The sequence below is a fragment of the Pan troglodytes genome, chromosome 5 (genome assembly GCF_028858775.2).
Source record: "Pan troglodytes isolate AG18354 chromosome 5, NHGRI_mPanTro3-v2.0_pri, whole genome shotgun sequence".
NCBI classification, from domain to species: domain Eukaryota; kingdom Metazoa; phylum Chordata; class Mammalia; order Primates; family Hominidae; genus Pan; species Pan troglodytes.
In genome coordinates this window covers 112,518,083-112,533,532 of record NC_072403.2, presented here as the reverse complement: position 1 = coordinate 112,533,532, position 15,450 = coordinate 112,518,083, and the positions used below count along the sequence as shown (strand labels likewise).

At 36.8% G+C, this 15,450-nt stretch overlaps 1 protein-coding gene across 4 annotated transcripts in view; it reads left to right on the top strand.

Moving 5' to 3' along the window:
• Positions 1 to 15,450, top strand: part of ASCC3 (activating signal cointegrator 1 complex subunit 3) — a 374,689-nt gene that overhangs the window by 290,048 nt on the left and 69,191 nt on the right. For all 4 annotated transcript variants that reach the window (XM_518652.9, XM_009451715.5, XM_063813310.1 and 1 more), the window contains 2 exons: positions 387 to 498; positions 678 to 812. In XM_518652.9, coding sequence (XP_518652.6) covers positions 387 to 498; positions 678 to 812 — 247 coding nt within the window. The remainder of the gene's footprint in view (positions 1 to 386; positions 499 to 677; positions 813 to 15,450) is intronic.

The window sequence follows — 15,450 nt, the reverse complement described above, 5'->3', positions numbered from 1 at the left end:
AGAACTTCTCAGTGTTGCAGGGATGCACATTCAGGTGAAATGTATGTCTTTAGGCTTTTTGCTTGGAAAATATACAGAGCTGGACTTATGTATTTTTCCTGTATTAAGGCTTGGTTAGAATGCTTTATTTTTACCCTGATGATGTCCCTTCTAGTCATTAGGATGACATTTATTCTCTAAGCACTAGGGGAACAATAATTGACTAAATTGCCTAAAAGAACTCATCTACCACCCAAGATTAATATTTCTGTGAGTTTTGTGATGTTACTGAGGATAGGTTTGATAATAAAAGGGGATTATATTTATATATATTCTGTGAAACTGAGGTGATAGTTTTAGTAGAAAATGTCTTGAAACAAATAATAATAACCTTGCTTGTTTTCTAGCTACTACAATTTGGGTGGTGTGAGCCATGATTCTGTGAACAAGTTTCTGTCCCATCTGATTGAGAAGTCCCTGATTGAATTGGAACTTTCCTACTGTATTGAAATTGGAGAGGTACGACTTAGTCATATGCATTCTAATTGAAAAGATTGCCCAGCTTTTTGACAGGTCTTTTGCTTTTAATACTATCAAAATTTTTTTAAAAATTGTTTCAAAAGCACCTGTCTGAATTATTAATTTTATAAAGATATGTACTTTCATCGTACTCTTCATTTGTTATTCTTTTGAAATAGGATAATCGCAGCATTGAACCTCTAACTTATGGCCGAATTGCCTCCTATTACTATTTGAAGCATCAAACAGTTAAAATGTTCAAGGACCGCTTGAAGCCTGAATGCAGTACTGAAGAACTGCTTTCAATTCTAAGTGTGAGTTTTTCATATATTTCATATCTTCTCTTTTAATTTAGGGCTTAAAGTTTTGCCACCTAGTTTGTCTTGAAATTTAACAGAAACCATTTGTAAAGCCCTTTCCTCTGTCAAACAAGGTCACTACAAAGCAACACATCTAGACTAAGATACCCATAGATAAGGTGACCACGTAATTTATGATCCAAACTTGGATCCTTCTGAGTGTGGAATGAGGTCCTATTAATATTTAAGCCAGGATAGTGGATGTAAACTGGACTGTCCTGAGCAAGGCAAGTCATCACCCTATCCTTAAATATAATAGCCTCTTTGAATTATGATTGAAAGCTTTTCGTATTACTTTTTTGGATAGTTCCTGTTGAATACTTATCTGTGATGCTACTGAAGTTTCTTTCATAAGCATCCACACAATTAAGTTCTTAGAATTAATGTCAGGGCAGCTGTTTATCCCCCATCCCCACAAACACCCTTACCAAAAAAATGACCACAGATATATCACATGGTAAAAAACTATACTGTGTTCATTTTTCCTTTTTTTGCCAAATAGCTAAGAAATTAATATTAGAAGCATCTTGTCCACCTTTCCTTCTACATAATGTCCCCTTCTGGCTTTTTTTCCCTTTGTTGATTTTAAGTGTAATAATTTACCACAAAACTTTGTTAACACATTAGTTAGGATATTCATATATTCTTACTGTTATCTTGTCCTTCAGATGTGTTGGTGCTTTTTAGAAAAGTTAAGAACAATTGGACCATTCTGTCTTTAAAGTCCTTCTCTTATAAATTCATTGACTCTATGGTAGTTCACTTAGTAACTTTTTTCCTTCCTCTCCTATTGCTTTATAATTCTCAGTAAGCTTCAATATCCCATTCACAGTTTTTCAATTTCTCAGTTTTTTCCCCTACAAGAAACTAGTTTGTAAATTTTGTGCCCAGCATAGTGCCATGTACATTTTAGTGAGTTTGAAAATATTTATTAATGAATTGATTAACAGATGGAAGGATAGGTAGATCCTGTAATAATCAGTTTTCTATTCTTTGCTCTGTAGAAAAGAATAGAGGACTAAAGTATATAAGGCAGCTACCAAAAAATATTTTTTAAGAAATTAAAAATTTATTTCTGATAGAAGAGTACAAAATATAAAGAATTTTTTAGATCCTTAAGAATGAGATTTATATCAGCTCCTAGCCAAAGATTCATAAAAGTAGGATTTCTCTGGGGAAGAGACTGTTGGCACAGGCAGCAAAATAATGGTTAATTTGGGCATGCCTCTTAAATTAGTATCTGTTAGATTTAAGAATATAACTTCTTTCATATTTATCTAATCTCACATTTAACCATACTTTTCTGCCTTGGAAACATGTATGATAACAGCTAACACCTTTGAGCAGTTTTTTGAGCTAGACATTAAGAACTTCAAATTAATAAACTAATTTAATCCTCACAACAACCACTTATTTGATATTAATAACATCCCATCATTATTCCTATTTTAAAGATTAACCATCTTGTCCAAAGTGAGTGGTTTGCAGTCTAGCACCAGAGTATGGGCCCTGAAACCATCCTACTATACTGCCTCTCAAGTCATACACATATGCACACATGCACACAATTAGGTGGAAAGCACTGAGGTGGGAGATACAAAGTAATTTAAAACTAGATACATGCTGTAAAGGAAGTTTGTGAAAATCATATGCCTACTACATTCTGTACCCCTGTTTACTCCACTAAAAAAGCCAAAAAAAACCTTAAAATCCCAGGGGAATTAAACGTTTGTTTTAGTCTTCTCTTTGAAAAGGTATTGATCACAAAAGGTCTGTTCCCATCCTGTCAGCAGCATGTTTCTTTCTGGCATTACACTATATAAAACCAGTTATGCCGGTATATTTTTGTTAAAATAAAGTCAGTTCTCCAGTTAATAACTAAATAAATGGAACCATCTGAAAATATGTGTAAGGAAAGCTGTATAACGGAATATTTATATAGATATGGTTTGGTCTACCCCATAAAAATTTCCACAGCAAGAATATCTTCTTCTCCCATGGTGTTTAGTCCAAGGAACTTTCAGCTTGCGCTAGATATTGTCTCAGTCTGTATTATCTCAATGAGGGTTCATTCTGAATGAAGAACCATAGGACTCACATTGACAAGGAGATACGTAGGTATCACACTGTTTTCTTAATTTCTTGCCTAGGAATTATTCTTTGTTCACTATTGAACACTATGTGTAGCTACCAGCAAAATGCTAAATAATACAGCAAGATTGTATGATTGTGGTGTAATTTCCAGAAATCCTTCTTCTTCTTAAGTTTCTTTAAATGACTTTTTTTTTTTTTTTACCATGAAAAGACTACCAAATGACTCAAAGAACTCAGTATCCTCCCTACTCTCGCCTCCAAAAATGCATATTAATCTCATTGTGGTTTTAAACTAAGGAGAAAGTGTAGTCAGACAGAAGCTGTAGGGTGCAGGATGATAACAGCATAAGAAGATGAGGAAAGCTGTGGGGATAACATTAGTGTTTCAAAGATCTGTTTCCATTATCATTGCTTTTGTTATTATAATACTTAAGAAAGTCATATTATGTTTTTGTACAATTCACCCATATAACATTCATTGTTAATGCTTCCTTTTACTAAGATACATTCATTGATGTCTCTAAAGTCATTTTTAAACTTTAGTTTTTGAATTTTTAGTATTTCTGATAACATTACAACTGAAAAACTTCTATTCTTTTGAGTATTACTTTGAACTTACCATAATATTTCCTTAAATTTTATTAGTGAATAAAGTTTTCTTATTTGTTAAGCTATCCATTACATTTGTCTTTTGGTTTTCAGGATTTGGGGGTATTAATAACGTATAGAAATAAGGTTCATTAAGATTTTTAGGATCTGGTGTAGGGGGAGGAGCCAAGATGGCTGAATAGGAACAGCTCAGGTCTACAGCTCCCAGCGTGAGTGACACAGAAGACGGGTGATTTCTGCATTTCCATCTGAGGTACCGGGTTCATCTCACCAGGGAGTGCCAGACAGTGGGTGCAGGTCAGTGGGTGCAGCGCACCGCGCGTGAGCCAAAGCAGGGCGAGGCATTGCCTTACTCAGGAAGCACAAGGAGTCAGGGAGTTCTCTTTCCTAGTCAAAGAAAGGGGTGACAGACGGCACCTGGAAAATCGGGTCACTCCCACCCGAATACTGCACTTTTCCAACGAGCTTAAAAAATGGCCCATCAAGAGATTATATCCCGCACGTGGCTCGGAGGGTCCTACGCCCACAGAGTCTCGCTGATTGCTAGCACAGCAGTCTGAGGTCAAACTGCAAGGGGGCAGCAAGGCTGGGGGAGGGTCACCCGCCATTGCCCAGGCTTGCTTAGGTAAACAAAGCAGCTGGGAAGCTCGAACTGGGTGGAGCCCACCACAGCTCAAGGAGGCCTGCCTGCCTCTGTAGGCCCCACCTCTGGGGGCAGGGCACAGACAAACAAAAAGATAGCAGTAACGTCTGCAGACTTAAATGTCCCTGTCTGACAGCTTTGAAGAGAGCAGTGGTTCTCCCAGCACGCAGCTGGAGATCTGAGAACGGGCAGACTGCCTCCTCAAGTGGGTCCCTGACCCCTGACCCCCGAGCAGCCTAACTGGGAGGCACCCCCCAGTAGGAGCAGACTGACACCTCACATGGCCGAGTACTCCTCTGAGACAAAACTTCCAGAAGAAAGATCAGACAGCAGCATTCGTGGTTCACGAAAAACTGCTGTTCTGCAGACACCGCTGCTGATACCCAGGCAAACAGGGTCTGGAGTGGACCTCTAGCAAACTCCAACAGACCTGCAGCTGAGGGTCCTGTCTGTTAGAAGGAAAACTAACAAACAGAAAGGACATCCATACCAAAAACCTATCTGTACATCACCATCATCAAAGACCAAAAGTAGATAAAACCACAAAGATGGGGAAAAAACAGAGCAGAAAAACTGGAAACTCTAAAAAGCAGAGCACCTCTCCTCCTCCAAAGGAACACAGTTCCTCACCAGCAACAGAACAAAGCTGGATGGAGAATGACTTTGACGAGCTGAGAGAAGAAGGCTTTAGACGATCAAATTACTCTGAGCTATGGGAGGACATTCAAACCAAAGGCAAAGAAGTTGAAAACTTTGAAAAAAATTTAGAAGAATGTGTAACTAGAATAACCAATACAGAGAAGTGCTTAAAGGAGCTGATGGAGCTGAAAGCCAAGGCTCGAGAACTACGTGAAGAATGCAGAAGCCTCAGGAGCCGATGTGATCAACTGGAAGAAAAGGTATCAGTGGTGGAAGATGAAATGAATGAAATGAAGCGAGAAGGGAAGTTTAGAGAAAAAAGAATAAAAAGAAACAAACAAAGCCTCCAAGAAATATGGGACTATGTGAAAAGACCAAATCTGCGTCTGATTGGTGTACCTGAAAATGATGGGGAGAATGGAACCAAGTTGGAAAACACTCTGCAGGATATTATCCAGGAGAACTTCCCCAATCTAGCAAGGCAGGCCAACATTCAGATTCAGGAAATACAGAGAACACCAAAAAGATACTCCTCAAGAAGAGCAACTCCAAGACACATAATTGTCAGATTCACCAAAGTTGAAATGAAGGAAAAAATGTTAAGGGCAGCCACAGAGAAAGGTCGGGTTGCCCACAAAGGGAAGCCCATCAGACTAACAGCGGATCTCTCGGCAGAAACTCTACAAGCCAGAAGAGATTGGGGGCCAATATTCAACATTCTTAAAAGAATTTTCAACCCAGAATTTCATATCCAGCCAAACTAAGCTTCATAACTGAAGGAGAAATAAAATACTTTACAGACAAGCAAATGCTGAGAGATTTTGTCACCACCAGCCCTGCCCTACAAGAGCTCCTGAAGGAAGCACTAAACATGGAAAGGAACAACCGGTACCAGCCGCTGCAAAATCATGCCAGAATCTAAAGACCATCGAGACTAGGAAGAAACTGCATCAACTAATGAGCAAAATAACCAGCTAACATCATAATGACAGGATCAAATTCACACATAACAATATTAACTTTAAATGTAAATGGACTAAATGCTCCAATTAAAAGACAGAGACTGGCAAATTGGATAGAGTCAAGACCCATCAGCGTGCTGTGTTCTGGAAACCCATCTCACGTGCATAGACACACATAGGCTCAAAATAAAAGGATGGAGGAAGTCTGCCAAGCAAATGGAAAACAAAAAAAGGCAGGGGTTGCAATCCTAGTCTCTGATAAAACAGACTTTAAACCAACAAAGATCAAAAGAGACAAAGAAGGCCATTACATAATGGTAAAGGGATCAATTCAACAAGAAGAGCTAACTATCCTAAATATATATGCACCCAATACAGGAGCACCCAGATTCATAAGGCAAGTCCTGAGTGACCTACAAAGAGACTTAGACTCCCACACATTAATAATGGGAGACTTTAACACCCCACTGTCAACATTAGACAGATCAACAAGACAGAAAGTTAACAAGGATACCCAGGAATTGAACTCAGCTCTGCACCAAGCAGACCTAATAGACATCTACAGAACTCTCCACCCCAAATCAACAGAATATATATTTTTTTCATCACCACACCACACCTATTCCAAAATTGACCACATAGTTGGAAGTAGAGCTCTCCTCAGCAAATGTAAAAGAACAGAAATTACAACACACTATCTCTCAGACCACAGTGCAATCAAACTAGAACTCAGGATTCAGAAACTCACTGAAAACCGCTCAACTACATGGAAACTGAACAACCTGCTCCTGAATGACCACTGGGTACATAACGAAATGAAGGCAGAAATAAAGATGTTCTTTGAAACCAACGAGAACAAAGACACAACATACCAGAATCTCTGGGACACATTCAAAGCAGTGTGTAGAGGGAAATTTATAGCACTAAATGCCCATAAGAGAAAGCAAGAAAGATCCAAAATTGACACCCTAACATCACAATTACAAGAACTAGAAAAGCAAGAGCAATCACATTCAAAAGCTAGCAGAGGGCAAGAAATAACTAAAATCAGAGCAGAACTGAAGGAAATACAGACACAAAAAACCCTTCAAAAAATTAATGCATTCAGGAGCTGGTTTTTGGAAAGGATCAACAAAATTGACAGACCACTAGCAAGACTAATAAAGAAGAAAAGAGAGAAGAATCAAATAGATGCAATAAAAAATGATAAAGGGGATATCACCACCGATCCCACAGAAATACAAACTACCATCAGAGAATACTACAAACACCTCTACGCGAATAAACTCAAAAATCTAGAAGAAATGGATAAATTCCTCGACACATACACCCTCCCAAGACTAAACCAGGAAGAAGTTGAATCTCTGAATAGAGCAATAACAGGATTTGAAATTGTGGCAATAATCAATAGCTTACCAACGAAAAAGAGTCCAGGACCAGATGGATTCACAGCTGAATTGTACAAGAGGTACAAGGAGGAACTGGTACCATTCCTTCTGAAACTATTCCAATCAATAGAAAAAGAGGGAATCCTCCCTAACTCATTTTCTGAGGCAGCATCATCCTGATACCAAAGCCTGGCAGAGACACAACCAAAAAAGAGAATTTTAGACCAATATCCTTGATGAACATTGATGCAAAAATCCTCAATAAAATACTGGCACACCGAATCCAGCAGCACATCAAAAAGCTTATCCACCATGATCAAGTGGGCTTCATCTCTGGGATGCAAGGCTGGTTCAATATACGCAAATCAATAAATGTAATCCAGCATATAAACAGAACCAAAGACAAAAACCACATGATTATCTCAATAGATGCAGAAAAGGCCTTTGACAAAATTCAACAACCCTTCATGCTAAAAACTCTCAATAAATTAGGTATTGATGGGGCATATCTCAAAATAATAAGAGCTATCTATGACAAACCCACAGCCAATATCATACTGAATGGGCAAAAACTGGAAGCATTCCCTTTGAAAACTGGCACAAGACAGGGATGCCCTCTCTCACCACTCCTATTCAACATAGTTTTGGAAGTTCTGGCCAGGGCATTTAGGCAGGAGAAGGAAATAAAGGGTGTTCAGTTAGGAAAAGAGGAAGTCAAATTGTCCCTGTTTGCAGACGACATGACTGTATATCTAGAAAACCTCATTGTCTCAGCCCAAAATCTCCTTAAGCTGATAAGCAACTTCAGCAAAGTCTCAGGATACAAAATCAATGTACAAAAATCACAAGCATTCTTATACACCAATAACAGACAGACAGAGAGCCAAATAATGAGTGAACTCCCATTCACAATTGCTTCAAAGAGAATAAAATACCTAGGAATCCAACTTACAAGGGATGTGAAGGACCTCTTCAAGGAGAACTACAAACCACTGCTCAATGAAATAAAAGACGATACAAACAAATGGAAGAACATTCCATGCTCATGGGTAGGAAGAATCAATATCATGAAAATGGCCATACTGCCCAAGGTAATTTATAGATTCAATGCCATCCCCATCAAGCTACCAATGACTTCCTTCACAGAATTGGAAAAAACTACTTTAAAGTTCATATGGAACCAAAAAAGAGCCCGCATCACCAAGTCAATCCTAAGCCAAAAGAACAAAGCTGGAGGCATCACACTACCTGACTTCAAACTATATACTACAAGGCTACAGTAACGAAAACAGCATGGTACTGGTACCAAAACAGAGATATAGATCAATGGAACAGAACAGAGCCCTCAGAAATAACACCGCATATCTACAACTGTCTGATCTTTGACAAACCTGAGAAAAACAAGCAATGGGGAAAGGATTCCCTATTTAATAAATGGTGCTGGGAAAACTGGCCAGCCATATGTAGAAAGCTGAAACTGGATCCCTTCCTTACACCTTATACAAAAATCAATCCAAGATGGATTAAAGACTTAAACGTTAGACCTAAAACCATAAAAATCCTAGAAGAAAACCTACGCATTACCATTCAGGCCATAGGCATGGGCAAGGACTTCATGTCCAAAACACCAAAAGCAATGGCAACAAAAGCCAAAATTGACAAATGGGATCTAATTAAACTAAAGAGCTTCTGCACAGCAAAAGAAACTACCATCAGAGTGAACAGGCAACCTACAAAATGGGAGAAAATTTTCGCAACCTACTCATCTGACGAAAGGCTAATATCCAGAATCTACAATGAACTTAAACAAATTTACAAGAAAAAAACCAACAACCCCATCAAAAAGTGGGCGAAGGACATGAACAGACACTTCTCAAAAGAAGACATTTATGCAGCCCAAAAAACACATGAAAAAATGCTCACCATCACTGGCCATCAGAGAAATGCAAATCAAAACCACAATTAAATACCATCTCACACCAGTTAGAATGGCAATCATTAAAAAGTCAGGAAACAACAGGTGCTGGAGAAGATGTGGAGAAATAGGAACACTTTTACACTGTTGGTGGGACTGTAAACTAGTTCAACCATTGCGGAAGTCAGTGTGGCGATTCCTCAGGGATCTAGAAGTAGAAATACCATTTGACCCAGCCATCCCATTACTGGGTATATACCCAAAGGACTATAAATCATGCTGCTATAAAGACACATGCACACATATTTTTATTGCGGCACTATTCGCAATAGCAAAGACTTGGAACCAACCCAAATGTCCAACAATGATAGACTGGATTAAGAAAATGTGGCACATATACACCATGGAATACTATGCAGCCATAAAAATGATGAGTTCATGTCCTTTGTAGGGACATGGATGAAATTGGAAATCATCATTCTCAGTAAACTATTGCAAGACCAAAAAACCAAACACCGCATATTCTCACTCATAGGTGGGAATTGAACAATGAGAACACATGGACACAGGAAGGGGAACATCACACTCTGGGGACTGTTGTGGGGTTGGGGGAGGGGAGAAGGATAGCATTGGGAGATATACCTAATGCTAGATGACGAGTTAGTGGGTGCAGTGCACCAGCATGGCACATGTATACATATGTAACTAACCTGCACATTGTGCACATGTACCCTAAAACTTAAAGTATAATAATAATAATAATAATAATAATAATAATAATAAAAGATTTTTATTTTGGGTCTTCTGAATATGTTGCATTGTGATGATTGTGGGCACAAAAACAATAAGCTAGAAGGTAATCATAATTTGGAAAAAAAAGAATATTAAAATATCTATTCACTTTTACCAAACATTTCTAAATATATAAACCCATTATTTCTCTTCGATTATCATCAAAACATAGTTTCAAGTGATGATCTCTTGATTGTATCTAGTCCTAACTGATGGTACCTTCTTTTGGACCTTTTCTTCCTTTAGAGAATATAAGTATTTATAATCTTGAACTGAGCTATATATTTTTCTCTCTTTAAAAAAAAATGAGTTAGAATTCTTACCCTTTATGTAGTCATTTTAAATGTTACTATTAACTTTTCTGAAATAAGAATTAGCGTTTCCAGAATACAAAATCAGTGTACGCAAATCAGTAGAATTTCTATACACCAACAACATTCAAGCTGAGAGCCAAGTCAAGAATGCAATCCCATTCACAATAGCAACAAAAAGAATAAAATACCTAGAAATACAACTGACCAAAGAGATGAAAAATCTCTATAACGAGAATTATAAAACACTGCTCAAAAAAATCAGAGTTGACACAAACAAATGGAAAAACCTTCCATATTCGTGAATAGGAAGAATCACTATTGTTAAAATGGCCATACTGCCCAAAGCAATTTATACATTCAGTGCTATCTCTAACAAACTACCAATGACATTCTTCACAGAATTAGGAAAGACTATTCAAACTTTATATGGATCCAAAAAGAGCTGGAATAGCCAAGGCAATCCTAAACAAAAGGAACCAAGCTGGAGATATCATGCTACCTGACTTCAAACTATACTACAAGGCTACAGTAACCAAAACAGCATGGTGCTAGCAGAAAAACAGACATAGACCAATGGAACAGAATAGAGAGCCCAGAAGTGAAGCAACACATCTACAACCATCTAATTGTTAACCAAAAAAAATGGGAAAAAGACTCCCTATTCAATAAATGGTGCTGGGATAATTGCCTAGCCCTATGCAGAAGATTGAAATAGGACCCCTTCCTTACCCGTATACAAAAGTCAAGTCAAGATGGATTGAAGACTTGAATGTGAAACCTAAAACTACAAAAACTCTGGAAGATAACCCAGGAAATACCATTCTGGACATAGGCCCTGGCAAATATTTCATGAAAAAGATGCCAAAAGCAGTTGCAACAAAAACAAAAGTTGACAAATGAGACCACATTAAACTGAAGAACTTCTGCATAATAAAACAAACTATCAGTAGAGTAAACAGACAGCCTACAGAATGGGAGAAAATATTTGCAAACTATTCCTCTGACAAAGGTCTAATATTCAGAATCTATAAGGAACTTAAACAAATTAACGAGCAAAAAAAAAAACAACCCCATTAAAAAGTGGGCAAAGGACATGAATGAACAGATACTTTTCAAAAGAAGATATACGTGTGACCGACAAGCATAGGAAAAAAAGTGCTCAACGTCACTAATCATTAGAAAAATGCAAACCAAAACCACAGTGAGATACCATCTCACACCAGTCAGAATGACTGTTATTTTAAAAGTCAAAAAACAACAGATGCTGGTGAGGATGCAGAGAAAAGGCATCATTTATACACTGCTAGTAGAAATGTAAATCAGTCGTTGTGGAAAGCAGTGTGACAATTTGTCAAAATACGTTGCTGGTAGAAATGTAAATTAGTTCAGCCATTGTGGAAAGCAGTGTGTCGATTTCTCAAAGAACTTAAAACAGAACTACCATTTGACCCAGCAATCCATTATTGGGTATATACCCAAAGGAATAAAAATTGTTCTGCCATAAAGACACATGCACGCATATGTTTATTGCAGTGCTATTCACAATATCAAAGTTATGGAATCAACCTAAATGCCCATCAACAGTAGACTGGATAAAGAAAATGTGGTACATATACACCATGGAAAACTATGCAGCCATAAAAAAAAGAATGAAATCATATTCTTTGCAGAAACATGGATGGAGTTGGAGGCCATAATCCTACGTGAAACACAGGGATAGAAAACCAAATACCACATATTCTCACTTATAAATGGGAGCTAAACATTGAGAACACATGGACACGAAGAAGGGAACAACAGACACAAGGGCCTACTTGAATGTGTAGGCTGGGAGGAGGGAGAGGATCAAAAAACTACCTATTGAGTACTATGATTACTACCTGGGTGACAAAATAATCTGTACCCCAAACCACCACAACACACAATTTACCTGTGTAACAGACTTGGTCATGTACCCCTGAACCTAAAATTAAAGTTTAATTAATTACTTAATTGATTAGCAGAAGATTGTCAGAACTGGTAAAAATTCTATATGTTGTGTCTGTTTATACCTTATCCTCTGAATTCTCGCCTTTTATGTTCTTTTTCTTTATATGTAGAATGATTGGGGTCAGCCTGGTAGTTTTCAGAATGATATTATATTGACAATATCACCCTTTGACCAAAGAATGGAGACAACAGACAGTTTCTGAGTTTGCAGATGAAACTGAATTCTTCCAAATAGTATAGAACTAAGCTAAAGGAAATTGTCTAAAGAAATATTTTAAGAATATATTGCAGTGTGCTTGTCTTGGATAGCTTATCTTTAAGTATTACTCTCCATTTTTTCATACTCAATTTCGTTGCTCACTATTCTACCCACAGACTATATATTGATTCATCAAAAAATATATTTATTGTGTGTCTACAATGTGTAAGGCACTTTCTAAGGGCAAGATACAGAAGAACGAACATTAGTGACAAACTTCCTATGTGTATGTGTGAGAGAGAGAGTGTGTGTGTGTGTGGGTGGGTGGGTGGGTGTGTGTTCACACACAGATAAATTATGGGCAATGGTAGTAAACCATGAAAGACACTTGCACTTTGGTGTTGCTGCTGACGGAAGTCATCAGCTCAGTGTGATGCTCTAAGGATGACAGCAGGTGTTGCCCATTATCAAAAAGAATATCTAAACACAAAACAGGAAATAGTATTCTGTTCTTTATGTTAATCGTCCATATGGAGAAGACTTGCTATATACATTTCCGGTGGCCTCAGATCAAAAGGACATCAGAGAGAAAGTCTGAATGTGTCCAAAGTGAGTTACTCGAATGTTAGAAGACATGTGATTAGAGTACTTTGGTCTAGAGAGGCAAAGGCTTTGAATCAATGGGACCAAAATTGAAATCATGAATAGAGGCCCTCTTTGGATCTTGAAAACAGTAACTTTTTCACAGTTAGTAGGAGGTTCCATCTGATTTATTACTTCAGTTGACAGATATAATATAGGCCAAAAATTTATAGATTCAAAAAAAGATGGGATAAATTTATTAGAAGTTACTAAAGAACTAAAATAGAAAATGGAATTGTGCTTGTCATATTTGGTGTGATAGGTGATTTTTTTTACAACGTAGGGATCAGGATTGGACCTGCCTGGCATTTGCATGAATTTTTTTCTGTTGGAGCTCTGGATACTTTAGGAATATTTTTATTCTTCAGAGTATTGTGGGCTTTTTTTTTTTAATGTGGCAGTCTGTTAATACTTGCAGATACTAATTCCTGTTGATTATTATTCCATTATATGAAACTACTCCAGTCAACAGTGAGAAGGAAAATATACTTCCACTCATTTTTTTTCTCCTGTGACATCTCTTTTGAGACTGCTATTTTTATTTATTCTTCTTTCCTTGAAGCTGAGCTGTTTCTGGCTTATGTTTTTAGATATTGTCATCCTTAAATGATAGTAAAATACTCTAGTCTGGGTGGAAAGCAAAGATTCTATCGAAACTGTTTCTCTTCACTAATCTCCTTCTACAATAGAAACCCACTTATTTTAATCCCATCTTTTCCATACAGCGATTAAAAAATAATAATTACTTTTTATTGAGAACCCACTACATGCTAGGCAGTTTATATACATTATTTATAAGCATCAAATAACCCTTCAAGTTAAGTGTTAATATATAAATAACGAAATTGAATTTTAATCTCATTAAGTTGTTACAGGTTCTATAGAAGGTAGCTCCTTAGAACTTTTTTTTATACCCTATTTCCATTTCGACATATTCTATCTTTATCCTATTATTTCATTCCAGCTGTAAAAAAATTTTAAAGCATTGACATGTAAGATATATACTTTTAAAAAATAAAGAACCAGAGTTACTTTTAAAATTATGTATGACCTTGTAACTAGAATTATAAGTATTAAATACAGAGCTTAATTACTAACAAAATAATTATTTCAGCATTTTTTTATTGAAGACATTATTTTAAGTTTTAAACAATCTGATGCTATTTTGGAAAATGTTAGGTGTTTCATAAGAACCTTTGCCAAGTTTTTTCTAACACCATGAATTAGTAAGCTTCATAATTAAGGCAGCTGCTTCACACCTCTACTGTTAACCAGTGACATTACATCTGTCTTGCTCCATTGATGCCTTCCTCCTAGTTATTGAAGCATTTAGCAGTTTTGGCAACAGGGATTACGTGGCATGGAGTAAGTAGTCTAATTAGAGATAAGTAAAAATCCTGAGGGAAAAGGACATTTTGAAAGTAATTTGAAGAATCTCTTAATGATGTTGGCACTGAAATCCGAAGTCCAGAGTAGAAAGTGCCTGTCATCGTGGCAAACCAGGATCATGATCTGATATGTTCAGTGGACTTTTAGAAGGTAGTCTATTTTAAAACCGGAATAGAAATGAAAAGCTTCAAAGTTAGGGAAAATTTTTTTTGAACAGATTTTTCAGAATATGCTGCTATAATATTGACAATTTTGAAAGAAAGCAAAATATGCCCCAAATGTCTTATGTCTCAATAATTTTCAGTTAATTTGTATAACGTACACTCGGTTGTTATGGTTCTTATGACAACATGAAATGAGATTTTATTTATATATCGAATATTTAATTAAAAGTAGTGAAATTCTTATTTTCACACAAGCTTGGATATTGACTAAAAGAATGAGTTTCATGTCTAAATGTAAATAGAACTATTCCAAATTTAGAAAAGTACCAGAACAATAGAATTTTTATGTGTCAATAAATGTCTAGGTTTAGCCGTTCTCAGTACTGTTCTCTTTAAAAGCGTGCTGATTCTTTGCTCTGCCTGTATATAGAACATTTTCAGTAATACAACATTTTTAATGCTTGAATTTTATCGTGTTTGAGGCACAACTATAAATTGTTTTGTAGGAAAAATTGCAAAAATATCTTTCTCAAACATATAAGGTTGAAAAAATAAGCAAGAATGTTTTTGTTTTTATAAGGGAGAAATTTAAAACTAAATAAAAAGGACAAGCCAGTTATGAATAGCATTGGTGGGGGACCCAGCACGTAAAAAAAAATTAAAGAGTTTGTTAAAGGAAAAATGAAAGAAAGGAAGGTTAACTGAATAATAGTGAACACCACCAACCTCATGGCCTTCCATTTCCAAATAACCTCCTGACAATCACAGGATCCCATCTGCTACTCTTTATCTTCTTAGTGGGGAAACCTAATGGGGTATCTTCCAGGGTTTGCGAGAAGAGCTTCCTTAACCCT